This window comes from Netta rufina (genome assembly GCF_964035555.1).
Source record: "Netta rufina genome assembly, chromosome: 1".
In the NCBI taxonomy this organism is placed as follows: domain Eukaryota; kingdom Metazoa; phylum Chordata; class Aves; order Anseriformes; family Anatidae; genus Netta; species Netta rufina.
Genome location: NC_140123.1, coordinates 143,176,602 through 143,190,969, shown reverse-complemented (window position 1 = coordinate 143,190,969; position 14,368 = coordinate 143,176,602). Strand labels below are relative to the sequence as shown.

Genomic DNA, 14,368 nt, shown 5'->3' with positions numbered 1-14,368 from the left:
GCTGAGAGGAGACTTAAACCTCTTATATTGTATTTCCAACTGCTTTATGTGAAGTGGAGAAAGCAGCTCGGCTAACCAAAGCTAATAACGGACCGCGTTCTGGACTTCGCCCTGAAAATTATCAACCATCACCTGTGTGTATTGCGTGTTCACTGAAACGTGAGGAAATTCTTCTCACCTGCAAAATGTAGCTTTTTGGAAATAACTGGGGAAATTTGAAATAGAACTTCATAGCGTTGTAAGCCTAGGAAAAAAAAATCTTGTTAATGTGCATGGTTTTTCCTAGCAGACACGGTACCTAGCTTAGGAAACGCTGCATTGCATAAACTGTAAGAAGCACTGCTGGCTATGGCAAGACACACAGGGGAAGGATGGGGCTAAAAAGCACCTCGATGATCTAAAAAACACAGGTACGAACTGAGAGGCCGGCTGAACCACCGAGCCCCGCGACTCCTTCGTGACCGGCACCCGCCACGACGCGGGTTGCCCCCCTCGCCCCTCCGCACTACAACTCCCAGAGGCTCCTGCGCGGGCCGTCCGTGTCGCCAGCGCTGATTGGTGGAGCCGACCGGCGCTGCGTGGAAGGCTGCCCGTGATTGGAGGAGGCGGCGGGCGGCCGGCCGTTCAAGCGGCGGAGGGCGGTTGGCGGCCGTTAGGCGACCGTTGGGGCGGCGTGAGGGAGGCGGTGGCGGCTCCCGGCCGGTCCCCTCAGCGTGGCCGCCATGAGCGCCGCGGATCGCTGTGCCGGCACCTCGCCGCGCTCCGCAAGGTAGAGGGGCCGCTACCCCGGGCCCTGCCGCCCGCCTTTCCCCCCCGTGTCCCGTACCGGGCTTTGCCTCAGGCGAGGCGCTGCTGTGCCCGCTCCCGCGCTGCTCTGCTTTCCTATTCCCTACTTCTGCCTACTTCTGCTGTCCTTTGCTCCAGTAATAAAGTATTCACCTGTTTTCCCTTGTTGCTGTTTTTTTTTTCAAGCGTGTCTGTTGTCCAGCTTCTTTTTTTTCCACAAAGCTTTTTTGGGGAAGTTCGTACAGGAAATAATCTGGATGCTCTTAATTATCCCTTCCTTACAATGACAGGAATTAAGGAGCTTGGTACATGTAAGGTTTCTGTGGATGTTGCATTTTTGGGTTCTGCTGTAAGCCCTGATGGGTATTTGCTAAGGGTCACCACAGCTTCTGTGTCACCTGCCAGAGGCCTCTGATCAAAGCTCAGGCTCCAGACCCAGGTTCTGGAGAGAGCTCTTACAGCATTAAATAGATCTTTTCTAAAGAGGCTGTTTAGCTTTAATTCTGTTACTGATGGTATTGTAAAACAATGGTGCATCCGTTCAACATAACGAAAAAAAAACAACACTTCTCAAGAGAATTTTGAATTGTGTGCAGCTCTAGATAGGCAAATGTGGTGCTTATTTGAGCATGTTAAATGTCTGAATGCAGTCACTGTTGCTTAAAATGCACATACATATTCTTAACGTGATTTATGTAATAGCAACACAGTCTCTTCCTACTACCTCAGCATAAAAATCAGTAATTTGGGAGTTTCCATTTCACTGTCTAGGGTTGACAAACTCTGTGGATAACACCAAAAAGGAAAGCATGTAGACTCCTAAACCTGCATCTTAAGTTATGAGGGCTTGTGCATCGACTAACCTGAAATTGTTCTCTTTAATCAGAAGTCTTTAGAAAGTGTTTTTCTCTCTGGTTATCAGAGAAACTATTACAGATTGTCTTTATCCTATAGTGCCTGCTGCTTCTAATGCCAAAGCAAAAGACTTTGTGATCTTTGCTCTCTCCTCTCCTCTTTTTCTTGCCTCTTCTTCCTTTCAAATTTACCCTCCCCAAATAACCCATCAGACTTTCCTCCCCTAACATTTTTGTCCTTCTCCCTTTTCCATAAGGTGCCCCATCTCTGCAATATAGTAAGTCTGCCAGCTGTTCTTTTTGTTGAACGTTTTGGTTCCCCTAAATGCTGTGATTTCCCATGAATACCTGGAGCACAGACAAACCAATGTTTAAAATCGAGTCTGTGTTAAAAGCAAAAATCTCATGGTTTATATATATTTTTAATGTTTTATTGTATTATCTGAGGCTCACATGTCATTAGAAAATGTTTCTGTCCAGGCTGGCAACGCCCCATGTCTCATCCAGACACGCTAGTTCTCAGCCTCAGAACCAGGAGGACTCTACTCCTCTCCCGTCCATCAACGAGCGCCTGGCCTTCCTCCGCCCTTCCCGGGAGCTGCTGGAATACTACCGCAAGAAGATTGCTGACTTTGATGAGGAGCATGAGGATTTGGTAAAAAGGCTGGAGAGATACAAAGAAACGTACGATGAGCAGGTTAGGAAAAGATCCTTGTTTTTTTTGATAGGCTGTGTATCGTTACACAAAACTCCTTGACTTGTGAAGACTTAATGCTTTTCTTCATTTCAGAGCTCAGCACACCTGGTCTGAAGGGTTACCAATAATAGGGGAGTACTGAGCTAGGAAGAAATAAGTGGATCTCAGGCTTTGATTTCGAAATCTAGCTTTCTGCCCTCTGTCAAAGCAAAGGGAAACACGCTTGTATGATATTCTTGTATTCTTAATTTATTATAGCTTGCTTTTTTTTTTTTTTTTTTCCATACTGGTTGTTCCTGTTCTTTTTACTTTTAAATTGAAGCCTGAGTTTAGATATTCAGTTCAGATGGCATCCAGTTTAATTTCCTTGCCTCTTAATGTGAGGAACGAGCGTGCTTTTGTGCAAATTTAATTAGCTTTGATATACAGATACAATTAGTATTTATTGCACTGGAATTCATAAGCTTGGCCATAGGCTATATGTAGCAGGAGTACTACACAGCGAATAAGTAGAAACTTAAAAGAAATTCTAAAACTTAAATATCTCTGTATTTAAAGAGGAAAAAAAATCTTAGAGGCTATCTTTAATTTGTGTTCTAATACGCCTCAACAGCATACATCTCTCTAGCTGGCATCTTTGTAATTCTGAATGACAGAATTATTATTATATTATTATAATAATTATTATAATAATTATTATTATCCCTTTGGGAGCAGAATGGCCACTGAGGTGCTTCCTCAGCTACTGGCCATGCTTGAAGCAGCCTTAAAGCCTTCAGACATCCAAACTTCTTTAATTCAAGATATAGGAAAAAGAGGTCTGAAGTTCCAAAATAGTGCCTTCTGTCCTATGGGAACAGTCTTCTGTAGGGCTTGTCAGTTTTCCACTCCAGGTAGACAAACATTGATGAAATAGTAACTAGACAAATTTCCTACTGCTAAGCCATACAGATTAGTGTTTATTGTTCAGTAACTGCTTTTAAGAATAGGTACTATTTTACAGGTTTTGTTAGTTTCTTGTTGAAGTCAGACTCCTCTTACCTGCGCCACTCTGGCTGCCAGCGCGGAAGTGTAACCATTGGAAATTGGAGGCCCTCAGCACGAGCCTTTTTACTGGTGTTGGATACTGACCATGATGACAACAGGGACTGTGAGCTCCCTATTGAAACCCACTTAAAATTTTTCCAATACTGCCCTCATCTGGTCAAATTTTTAAGAGATCAATAAGTTACTCTGACGGTTGGTACATTCCAGTTACAGGCTCAGGGGCTGGCGCAAGCAGTTTGTACTTTCTGAGGGCTGCCCAGTGCTCTGCATCATTTCAAGTACCTCATTCTCTTTACCTAGCACAAACTGCAGTGGGAAGTCCGTCAGCGAGAAGAGGAAATTGCGGAGTTGCAAAAGGCTTTGAGTGACATGCAAGTCTACCTCTTCCAGGAGAGGGAACATGTCCTCCGCCTTTACTCAGAGAACGACCGGCTGAAAATCAGGTGTGTCTGGATTGTGGACTGGGTCACTGGTGGTAGCGCGAGTGTGCATTACGTTCTAGTTCTCACCCAGATACAGAGTTTTCAGAGAAGCAGTCAGGCCACACTTCCCAAGGAGGGCTTCTATGAAATCATACCAGTCTTGAAGGTGGAATACAATCTATCGGGCTACTAAATATGTTTCCACTTATACATCCTATTCCAGTAGCAGGAAAAAAAAAAAAAAGAGTAGAAGTTGAACGTATGAACATGTTTGAATCAAGCTGGCCAGTGGAGGTTTTGATTTAAGTAGACCTTGCACCTGCCTGGCACAATGTCTTCCCTCAGTCTTCCACTTAAACTCAAGTAGAAAACACAGATGAAAACAAATAGTTTTCCTGACTTGCTGGGATCATGCTGGCAGCCACTCCATTCTATTGCTGTGTAGCTGTTGAACTGAAGTACACGCTGCTCTATGGGACTGGCTGCCAGTGGCAAAGGAGTTTCCAAGCTTCTTAAGAACTTGTGTGGGTGATACCAAGTTTTCTGTTACAGTTTTAAGATCTTAAGTCAAAAAATGTGTTGATGTGTTGTGGCACTTCTCAGGAGTGTGACAGAAGTGTGATACAGCACTTAATCTAGTTTGTTTTAAAAAACGACGTGCTTACAATCTATTGAATGAAGTATCTGCAAGGTTTTTAGGTAGTTCATAACTCTGGAATGCAAATTCTTTGCTACCATGTGTTATCGACCTAGTATTGTTATGTTTGGAAAGAAGAATGCCTCCCAATGCCAACAGAATTGGTATTTTCCTTTGTAAATATGCCACGTCGGTAATTTCTTTGGGAGTTCCTTTTTAAAGAAGTGTTCTCAAGAGCTGAACAGTTTGGAAAACTTGGAGACAACATTAATGAGTAAACTAGAAAGACCGTGTCACAACGTCTTGATGTGTTTAAAAATAGTAAAGCACTTATACCTTTCTTTGAATTCTAGGGAACTGGAGGATAGGAAAAAAATTCAGCACCTCCTGGCTTTAGTGGGAACAGACAAAGGAGAAGTAACGTATTTTCACAAGGAGCCACCACATAAGGCAAGTTCATTTTTTCTACAGATCTGTGCTTTTAATTGCAACATGAAGATCTGTACATGAGAGGCTGACCACAGACCAGATCTGTCCCACATGTCAAAAGTTGCTAAATAAGCCCGAAGTGGGAGAGATCTGTAGCTCTATAACAACACCAGGATGTAGTATAGCTGCTGAGATATTAAATGGGAACAGGCATACTGAAGGTAGGTCTTGTTAGCATCAGCCCCCTTCTGAACACCCACAGATCAGCCTCCTAAATGTCAGGAGTCTGAAGCCACGTGGCTAATGGTTATTGAGAAGCTGGAGAGAGGACTACAAAGACAAAAGAAAAAAAAGGAAGTGCAGAAAATCACCTGGTATTGCTGTTTTAGGATCAGCTGTCTCAGAGTACCACTGTAAGGTAGCATTAGGATCTCAGTAAAGAGTAAAGCAGTGCTGAGATGGCTGTTGCAAATTCCTGTGCAGGAGACTGCAGAAGAGCCATCCCCTCTAGTCAATACTGTGTTGCATATTTCAGAAATAAAGAAATAGTATCAAACCAATTAAATGGCAGTTCATATGAAGAACAGTGTATCTGAACCTACTTATCAAGAAAGTTGCAGGATTCAAATATACGGAGAGTATGATGGAATGTAAGGCTTTCTCGTGGAGTAAGGTGTGGGAGAGAGGCTGGACTCTGCATCCTCTTGTTGTTCTGCACTGCTCAAGCAGTGCAAAAATCTTGCAGAAGCTTTAAAATTCTGTAATACAGAGTAGCACTAAAATTAGGCATGCTATACAGTATCTGCCGTGAGATAAGCATTGGGGTTATAACCTGTTCCTTCATGGCCTCCTGTTTTTAAGTGGATTTCAGTTCAACAGTTGGTTTGTTTCATTAGCTGTTTTTATTTATTTTAGCTGTTTATTTATCCCAGGCTTATTTAGTAGCTTGAGTGAATGTGCTGATAAATCAAGCTTCATGTTTCTTTGGGCTGCTAAGAGAAGGAATATGAAAGAAGGAAATAACATAATTTTCATTTTCACCTTCTCTCTTTTTGTCTGCCCCCAAATGCTCTATTTCCTGTTGAGGGTGCTGTTTTTCATCCTAATGAAGCCATCAAGGGCAGGATTACTTTCCAGTTGTTTTTTGGGGGAAAAAAAAAAAGCAGAAATGGCAAGTTAGCCATTAGAAAGGCAACTTTTTTCAACATGTCCGTTCAAATCGTGAATATCTTCTTTTTCTTGTGACAGAAGTACGGTACTGCTGTTCTCTTGGATATCTTTATCCGTTTTCATCTTTAAGGTTTATTCTTGATTACTGCAACTTTAGAGAAGTCAGATGTTGAGATATCTGATCTTGTTTCTATAGGTTACTGTTCTGCAAAGGCCAGATAAATCCAGAGATCCACATGAAGGATATGATGCTTCTAGAACAGGTACCGTACCCCACAAGGGTCTAACAGCAGCTCAGCTCTTGATACTTGTGTGTTTGTCCAGTCTATCAAAACAATTATGTGCTTTGAGTACTTTGGTATGCTTCCATTAAGTTCCCTAAATGTATCCATGGATTCAGTAATGCATCCTTATGCATTCAGTACTCTAGGCTTCCCTTCAAAATCTTTTAAAACAACCTGAGCTGAGTCTCATGTCCTTGATCTGCTCAGCTAAAGAAGCAGCTGGTGTGACTGTGGAATGGCTGTTCTGGGCCCATGCAGGTACGAACTGGATGGGCACTCTTAGCCAAAGCCATTCCAAGATGTGCTGTTCTGCCTGTCTTTAGTGCAGACAGTAGTTTGGGTCTGTATGTCTACTTAGGGATTTTCTCTTGAGCTCAAAACTCACTCAAGGTTTGATGCTTGTGCAGCTGTGTTGTCTGCCTATTCATCCTTTACTTAAGAAAATCTGTGAAGTTCACTTTCTGAATATGCCAAGAAAATCAGTAGGTAGGTTGCCTAAATATTGAAGTGTGATAGTGTGGGATAAAAGTTTATGAGCCATAAGCTCTGAAGCTTTTTTCATCCAGGTAGCCCTCTGGAAGTCTTTGTGACTGTTGCAGTTGCAATTTTTTTCCTGTTCTTGTAGGCCATCCAGTGCATACAGCACGCCGTGTTTGGAAAGGTATTGCACTTAGACTGGAGTACACTTTTCCACTTCTCATTGATTTCTGCAAATAGGCACCAAGAGGAGCTCTTCAAAACGAGCAGCAAAAGGAGAGAAACCAGAAAGTCCTGAGAGGTATCAGAGGGACAACCAAACACTCCTACTTCAGGTAAAATCTTTCACTAACCGAAGGACATATTTTCTGGCTATCCAGGAAATTGGTAGACAAATGTGCTGTCTGCCTACATAAGATACGGATTCTACCAATTTATTAGTCCCACATCTTACTAACGATTCCCACTTTCTGTCAGTTTACTTAGCTGTTTCTTTGTGATGAATGGTTTAGATTTAAGAGCTTGGGTCTGATTCTGGAAACTTTACATAAGCATATGTTCCAGGAAAGCCAACTTGAATATGGTGCTTTTAAATACAGAATTTTTAAGTGATGTTAACTCTCATAATTTCCTTGATCAGCTATCAATTTACATTAAATCCCTGGAAAATCTGCAGGTTTGGATGGTTCATGGAAGTATGACAAAAGGAACGGGTCTCAGATGGAATTAGTCTTCCACAATAAAATGCACTAGTACAGCAAAAAAAGTTCCCTGTGCTAGACTTCAGTGAAAGACAGTATAGATAGCATGACAGAGTGAAGGATGAAATGTACAGAATCATGAACTGGGGAAGACAGCAGAAAGTAGATGTAAAGCATGAGGAAGGATGAGTCAAGAAAAGCAAATAGCAAACTTGTACAGCAGATCAAGATTTTCATTCAAGAACAGTAGTCACTGACCTAGTGGGCAGTTGCCTGTCATAATAACATTTACTCTGGAGTAAAAACATCATAGAAAATTGCCATAAAATAAGCAATCTAAATTCATGTCAAGTTGTTTGTTTTGTTTTGTTTTGTTTCAAATAGTGCCTTATAATAGGACATACTTACATTTTTCAAATACTTGTTCCAATTTGTCTCCCTGACCCAGGTCAAGACTCTTTGCATCTCTCTCCTTCACTCATCTCATGTGCGTTTAATGCTTCATTCTAGCTGAGCAATTTCTTTTCTTCAAGATGAAAGGAATTGCTGCCTTCCGGGAATTTGGGTTTAATTATCACCATTCCATTGGAAGTTGATAGCAGAGGGAGAAAAGTCTGCTTGCATATTCCACAGGATTTGTTACATCCTGTGTGCAGTTTAAATCTTGCCATTATCTTCTATCTATTGCTTCTGTTGTCTGTTGTTTCTATTTTTTTCCTGCTGTATAGTATACCTGTCTTGCTTATGGCATGAACATTTTTCTTAAAATGTTTTAGTTATTTGGGAAAATCAATGTTAAAATGAAAACAAAAAATGAGAATTCCAAACTCTAGAAATTATTGTTGGGTAGAGTCTTTGACTTGAATTCTGTAATTTAAAAGGGACTTGCAAGGACAGGAGCAGGCCTGCTGTGAGAGCTTCCTCAGTAATGTCTCTGCATGCCTATTCAGGTGGAGGCCCTGCAAGCTCAGCTAGAAGAACAGACGCGATTATCCAAGGAACAGCTTGAGGCATTACTAGAGGACAGGCGGATTCATATGGAGGAAGCCCAGGTCCAGCATCAGAGGGACCAGGACAAGATTAAAACTTTAACAGATAAGTGAGTGTGAGAGAATAACCATGATGTAATGTAGTCATGAGATGAGAAGAGGGGGAGCAACAGAAATATGTTGGCTTTCAGTATGTTGCTTGCTGCAGCAGGCAGAAAAGCAAATTATGCAGCCATCTGCTTGGCAGTATGTGGAAGGAGGTAGGGTAGTCAACATATCAAAAATACGGTTTCACATAGAAAGAACATCACTTCTTCCATTAGAGGAACTAAATGTATTAGGAAAATACCTCTACCTAAGTTTTATGTTTCTTCCAACTTGCAATGAAGACTGAGGAAATTAGGACAGGAACTAGGAAAAAAGTGAATTAACTCCACTGGGATCCCTTTTTACAGACTCCATAAGACTCAGAATCTCTTATATGAGAGTACCCGTGACTTTCTCCAGCTCAAGTTTGATGCCCGATCCAATGAGAAAGCATGGATGGCAGAGAAAGACAGTCTGTTGCGGAAACTTGACAAAGATCCAGATCAACTTATCAGCAGGGAGTCAGAAAAAGAGAAGAAGCAGAGAGATACCAAGAAGATGCCTCAAACAGGTCATGAAGCTTGGAAACTCCACAGTAGAGAAATAAAGGTAAATTTTTGTCACAGGGAGAGGTCTTTCTAACAGTCTTTGGAAAACTGCAAGCATCTGGATCTTGACAAGATAGGCAGTAGCTAGTTGTTGCCAAGCTATACACGTTTGCTGTAAGCTGCATTGTTGCTGGTACTAATGTGGTTTTTTAAAAAACAACAACTCAGCTCTCCTGCTGCAGTGTTTTTAAATTTCAGGTGAAAGGTATAGCTAATATTTATGGTAGTGTTTCACTATTGGTTTCTCTTATGCCCAGTGCAAATAACATGGTACATGTGCCAACAGTTCTTAACCTGCTTGTGGCACGTGCTCTTGTTTAAGTATAAATGCTTCCAGTTAATGGACTTAGAATGTGGTGTCTGTTCCTCCCTGTTGTTAGGGAAGAATAAAATCCTTTCAGTTGGTGTCCCGTAGCACTTCTGCAGCAGTCAGGATTTCTTCTACTTCTAATATGCTTCCAGAGAGAAGATCTGAAGTAGATAAATAAGCAATAAGGACTTAGCAAGTAAACAGACAATAGGGAATTGTTTTCATCTGCCACTGAATGCAGATTGTTCTGAAGTGCAGTACTGGGCAAGCAGCTGAGAAAACAGGAACTACAGCACTATTGTTGGTTATTATTTTTAAGGGGAAGTGGAGAGAGTTCTTTGAACTGTCATGAAGAACTGATCACCTAATTAAGATGTGTTGGTGATGGAAGGGGCTCTAGAATATTGTGGGAGGGGTTCTTACCTAGTTATTCCATTAACTTTGGCTCCAGTTATTATTATTTGCCAATCTTACTGTCCATCTGTCACACTTGATCTTCCAGAGCAGGGGAAATGTCATGAGCACTGGCTTTACAGTTAATTCTTTCTGTTCCTTCTGCATCTTAGTCAATGCAAGAGCAACTGATGCAGGAGCAGCGGCTCTCAAACATGTACAGAGAGCAGTGTATCACCCTGGAAAGTGAGCTGGCTAGGATTCGTGAGGAGGGAGATGTTGGCAGAGAACTCTTTAAGGTAATTAGTCTGTAATCATCAGCCAGCTATGTGATGATCTTTCAGCCTCTATTCTACTACCCCACTGAGTTTTCATCTCCATAGGAACGCTCAGAAAAGATGGGGAAGCGCCTGAAGCTGATGACTCAGCGATATGAGGCTTTGGAAAAACGGCGTAACTTGGAAGTGGAAGGCTTTAATAATGACATTAAACAGCTTCGACAGAAGCTGAAAGACGTAGAGAAGCAGCTGTTTAAGGTAACAACTAATTGCTGAAGCAGATCATTAAGGCCTTACCCAATAGAGGTGTAGTCTCAGTATTTAAATGCAGTATTTCCCTAGAGTTAAGGAAAATAATTACTTTCCTAAATGGCCATTTAGATATTAATGCTTGATAAAGTTTGCCCTCTTATGTATTTTATTCAGCAAAAATGGTTTGTCATTGTTAATCAGTCAAGCATCAAGTTTGTCCAGGGACTGTCCTGTTTCTACATTAGCGATATCTTTTTACTACAGCTCTGAAAGTTACCTGATACCTCCAGCTGTCTGAGCTGTCTCAAAATTCCAAGACAGGACGATAGTCTGTTGTAGAAGAATATTCTGCAAAGAATATGATGTTGATTTTTTTTTCCTGGGGGCCATTGTTTTGGGTTTTGTTCCAGTAAGAGGTAGAATACTGACTTAAGTATTGTGAATATTCTGTTATTCCTTTTTAAATGTCTCATTTGTAACTGCAAAAATCACAGCAGAAACAATGGCTTGAAGTTGAAGCTGGAGCTGTGTAACTTTGAGATAAGATGCACCTTCTAGATGTGCAGATGAATATCAGAACAGCTTAGACGGGCCTTAAGCCACAGCCTTGATGTTTTCTGAAGTTTACAATGTGATATTTATCTAATATATACTTGAGAGGATCACTAGGCATTGCTTTTGTCCAACTGACTCTTTCAGTCGTCTATTTGGCAGCACCACAGACTTGCTTGTTTTCTGTGTTTTTGGCACACAGCTCGGTTCATTTAGATTAATACATTTGTCTTCACTAAAGGCTTGCATTTTTTTTTGTTTGGCTCTGGGTTTAACTTTGTTTTTTGAGGTCTAAACTTCAACCATATGTGGATGGGGTAAAAATTGCCTATGATTATCTTTACTCAGAACTGTATATTTTGTTACTCTGGGTATGTTCTTAATCGTATTCCTAATTTCTTTACACTTCCAGCCACAAGAGGGCAGAAGAATAAAATGCTTGTTAGAAGTCTCCCCTGTGATACTTAAATCCTTACTTCTTAAGTGAAAATAACTATAGATGACTACATTTCCTGAATGGTATATTAAACTCTCTGACCAAGAACTACACAATGACAATGAGACACCCTGAGGGGTCAAGAGAAAAGAGCTTTGAGAGCAGCTTCCACGTCTGTGCTGCTGTGATGTTGAATGTGACCGGGCTAGCACACTATCCAGTTCCAGGGTGACAGGAAATGGCAGCCCTTCCTAGTTTGCCATCAGGAACTATGATTACCTGGCAGCTTCTGTTCAGCTCGGTATCAACTATATGACCTGGCCTGAGATTAGGAATTGTACTTGAAGTGTTCTTGAATCGTATGTGGTTCAGAAGGCGGTGGGTTGGCCACAGAAGTTAGACCACTTCTAGTTCTAACAGCAAAAGATGATAAACTGTCTTCCTATCAAAAGAGAAACTTAGAGCCATATAAAAGTTGATAAGTATTTTAACTTGCCTCTTTTTGTGGCTCTCCAGATAATACAGGAAGTAAAAATAACCCAAAAGGTTATAGGTAAACTTAATAATATTCTGTTCAGATTTATTTTTCACCAATACTGTAACACCCTAATGTATGAAAGCTTTATCTGTTGGGTTTTTTTTTTGTTCTGGAATACTTTTCTGTTGGTGATATGCATTAGCCCAGTGATGATAGCTTAAGCATCCTCTTTGCTAGCTACAAAGCATCTCCTTTAGAGTTCTCTTTCAGATAGACTCACTATACTCTCTAAACTGTGTTCTGTACAATGTTGTTTGTATTAATCTGTTTCTCTGTTCCTTTTTAGGTGACTCTGACTCTTGGGCCAGACCAGGATCTTGAAGTTCTCCGTGAGGTCCGTCAAGGAAACAGGCTAACCCGTAAAATTCAAGGAGAACTAAAAAACTTAAAAGCAAAAATCTATGGCTTAGAGAATGAACTGAGGGTCTGCTGAAGCTGAGGTTTTAGCTGGCATCATGGTTTGAGGAAGGGGACGTTGCCTCTTTAACGGCATCCAGTGACGGAAGGCTTGAGGAAATCTGCAGTTAGTGTCATAACATCCATCAGTGGTCTATGAGCCATTTCTAACAAGCCAAATTAGGTTGCTCATTCAGTTGAGATGGCACCTGATAAGACTGGTACAGAAAGTACCAGATGACTTACATTAGGAATATGTTTATGACTTCCTGCCTTCGTATCTGTGGTGTAGGGGGCAATGTATACTGGTCTTAAACTTTATTTGGAGCAGATGACAAACCAGATGTATTATTAATGATCACTGAAGGATCTAGTTCAAAATCCAGTTTGCTTGGTTCACCTTACCCTATGTGAGAAGGAACTTTTAAATGGTTACTGTTACAGTGCCTAGGCAATTCAGCATGTGACTGCAAATTTTCCTCGAAAAAGACCTTGTGTAGAAAGTATGTACTATTACATTTGACTCTACCCTTGACATCACAACTATTTTAAAATGTCTTCCCTTTGTTCATTTCTAACCCAGCCAGGACAAACCTGACTGATTTTAATATGTTGGGAAAAGGTAACTGTTTTTAGAACTCATCTGCAAGAACAAGCAACCTCCACTCTTGCTTTGAATGTGTGGAAGGGAGGGAAATACTGCACTATCTAATTTCATCTTCCTGTCCCCTTTCTCCCAGTTTATCTTAACACACAGAGGAAGATCATAATAAAAGGCATCTCCTATTATCTACCTTTGTAGCTTTAAACTATACCATGGCCACGCACCAACAGGTCATGGTCAGCTTGTGGTACAGCTGTCACTGAACTGTAACTGAAACTGGGGTGGAAAAGCCAGTGCCTAGTTGCTACATGATAAATATAACTCTAGCTATGTAGTGATTATCTTCAGATCATCAGGACAATGCTGTTCTTGAAAACAGATGAAATTGTGAAAAGGGCTGCAATGAGGCTTCAGTCCACTTTTATAAATGTGGGGTATTTGTATTTTTACTGTAGCGTCAGCAAATCTTGTCCACCTTGGAGAGCATATCTGTGTTGGAAAAGTGATTTCAGTGCCTTCATTTCCTAATGTACATTCCCTAACTTGTTAAATGTGACGGAAGCAGAATAATTTTCTGAAGTTTATACTTACAGGGTACCAGCAGTTCCTTCCCATTTGAGAATTACTTGGTGTGCAATAACAGGCAGTTTCTTTTGGACGTGGTAGTGGCTATGGAGATCCTGACGCAGCATTTGGGAGAGGTGTCTATACTGCTTTTCCTGTGCTGTGAAGATTTGGGGAAAAAATGTTTTTATAGTACCAGCTAAAACAATGCAGTGGGGAAATTCCTTTGAAAAGTCAGGGCTTGTTTCAATTGTGTAACCTCTCTGTGAAAAGCTTGCTGTCTCTTATGGTCCTGTTCTTTGGCTCTCATTGGGCACATCTATGCTTGAAGTCAGATTCACCACAGACTTCGGTGTGGGTGGCTGACAATCTGTACCTCGATGTTCAACTGCTACTACAAGAGGCTGTTTGAAAGTGTTGTCGCTGACAGGTTTAGCTGAAAATGCTAAATGGTGCAGAGATGGATTGATGAACAGCTTAGGTGCTGACACTATGTGGACAGCTGAGGAAAATTATTAAACTGTGCAATCCATCATTTAGTCTCATACCTTAAATTCAGCTGATGGGTAGCTAGCAAAAAAGCCTCTAGAATTGGTAGAAATAAATGTTTTTCTGCTTATTTTCAACTTTTCCAAGCTAGAAGTTGCTGTTGAAATTTAATTTTCCTCACCTGAAAGCCACAAAGTGTGTCTGGACAAAGGCTGTAGGCTTGGACATTCACATTTGTAAGACTGGGAGGAAGTATTGGGGGAAGAAGGATGTAAATGTTTAATTTCCTGTCTTCTTTACTGATGTTTCTTATACCTTGCAAGATTGAACAGAATAAAATGGTGACATTCCCAATATCTCTGCTGGTG

The 14,368-nt window shown here is 41.1% G+C and overlaps 1 protein-coding gene across 1 annotated transcript; it reads left to right on the top strand.

The window, feature by feature from the left end:
- The first annotated feature begins 650 nt into the window (after nt 1-650).
- Nucleotides 651-14,028, top strand: CCDC77 (coiled-coil domain containing 77). Its single transcript, XM_084285739.1, has 11 exons — nt 651-769; nt 2,121-2,337; nt 3,685-3,827; nt 4,797-4,893; nt 6,239-6,305; nt 7,044-7,138; nt 8,455-8,603; nt 8,949-9,189; nt 10,065-10,190; nt 10,275-10,427; nt 12,234-14,028. Exons 1-11 carry the CDS (start codon nt 723-725, stop codon nt 12,378-12,380), a joined length of 1,482 nt encoding a protein of 493 aa, XP_084141865.1. The 5' UTR covers nt 651-722; the 3' UTR covers nt 12,381-14,028.
- Nucleotides 14,029-14,368: the final 340 nt, after the last annotated feature.

Bases quoted from the DNA above. Each gene is read 5' to 3' on its own strand.
- CCDC77 (XM_084285739.1), top strand. From the start codon at position 723: ATGAGCGCCGCGGATCGCTGTGCCGGCACCTCGCCGCGCTCCGCAAG. The intron at 4,894-6,238 runs GCAAGTTCATTT...TTGTTTCTATAG, and splicing joins ACAAGGAGCCACCACATAAG to GTTACTGTTCTGCAAAGGCC. The intron at 10,191-10,274 runs GTAATTAGTCTG...TCATCTCCATAG, and splicing joins TTGGCAGAGAACTCTTTAAG to GAACGCTCAGAAAAGATGGG.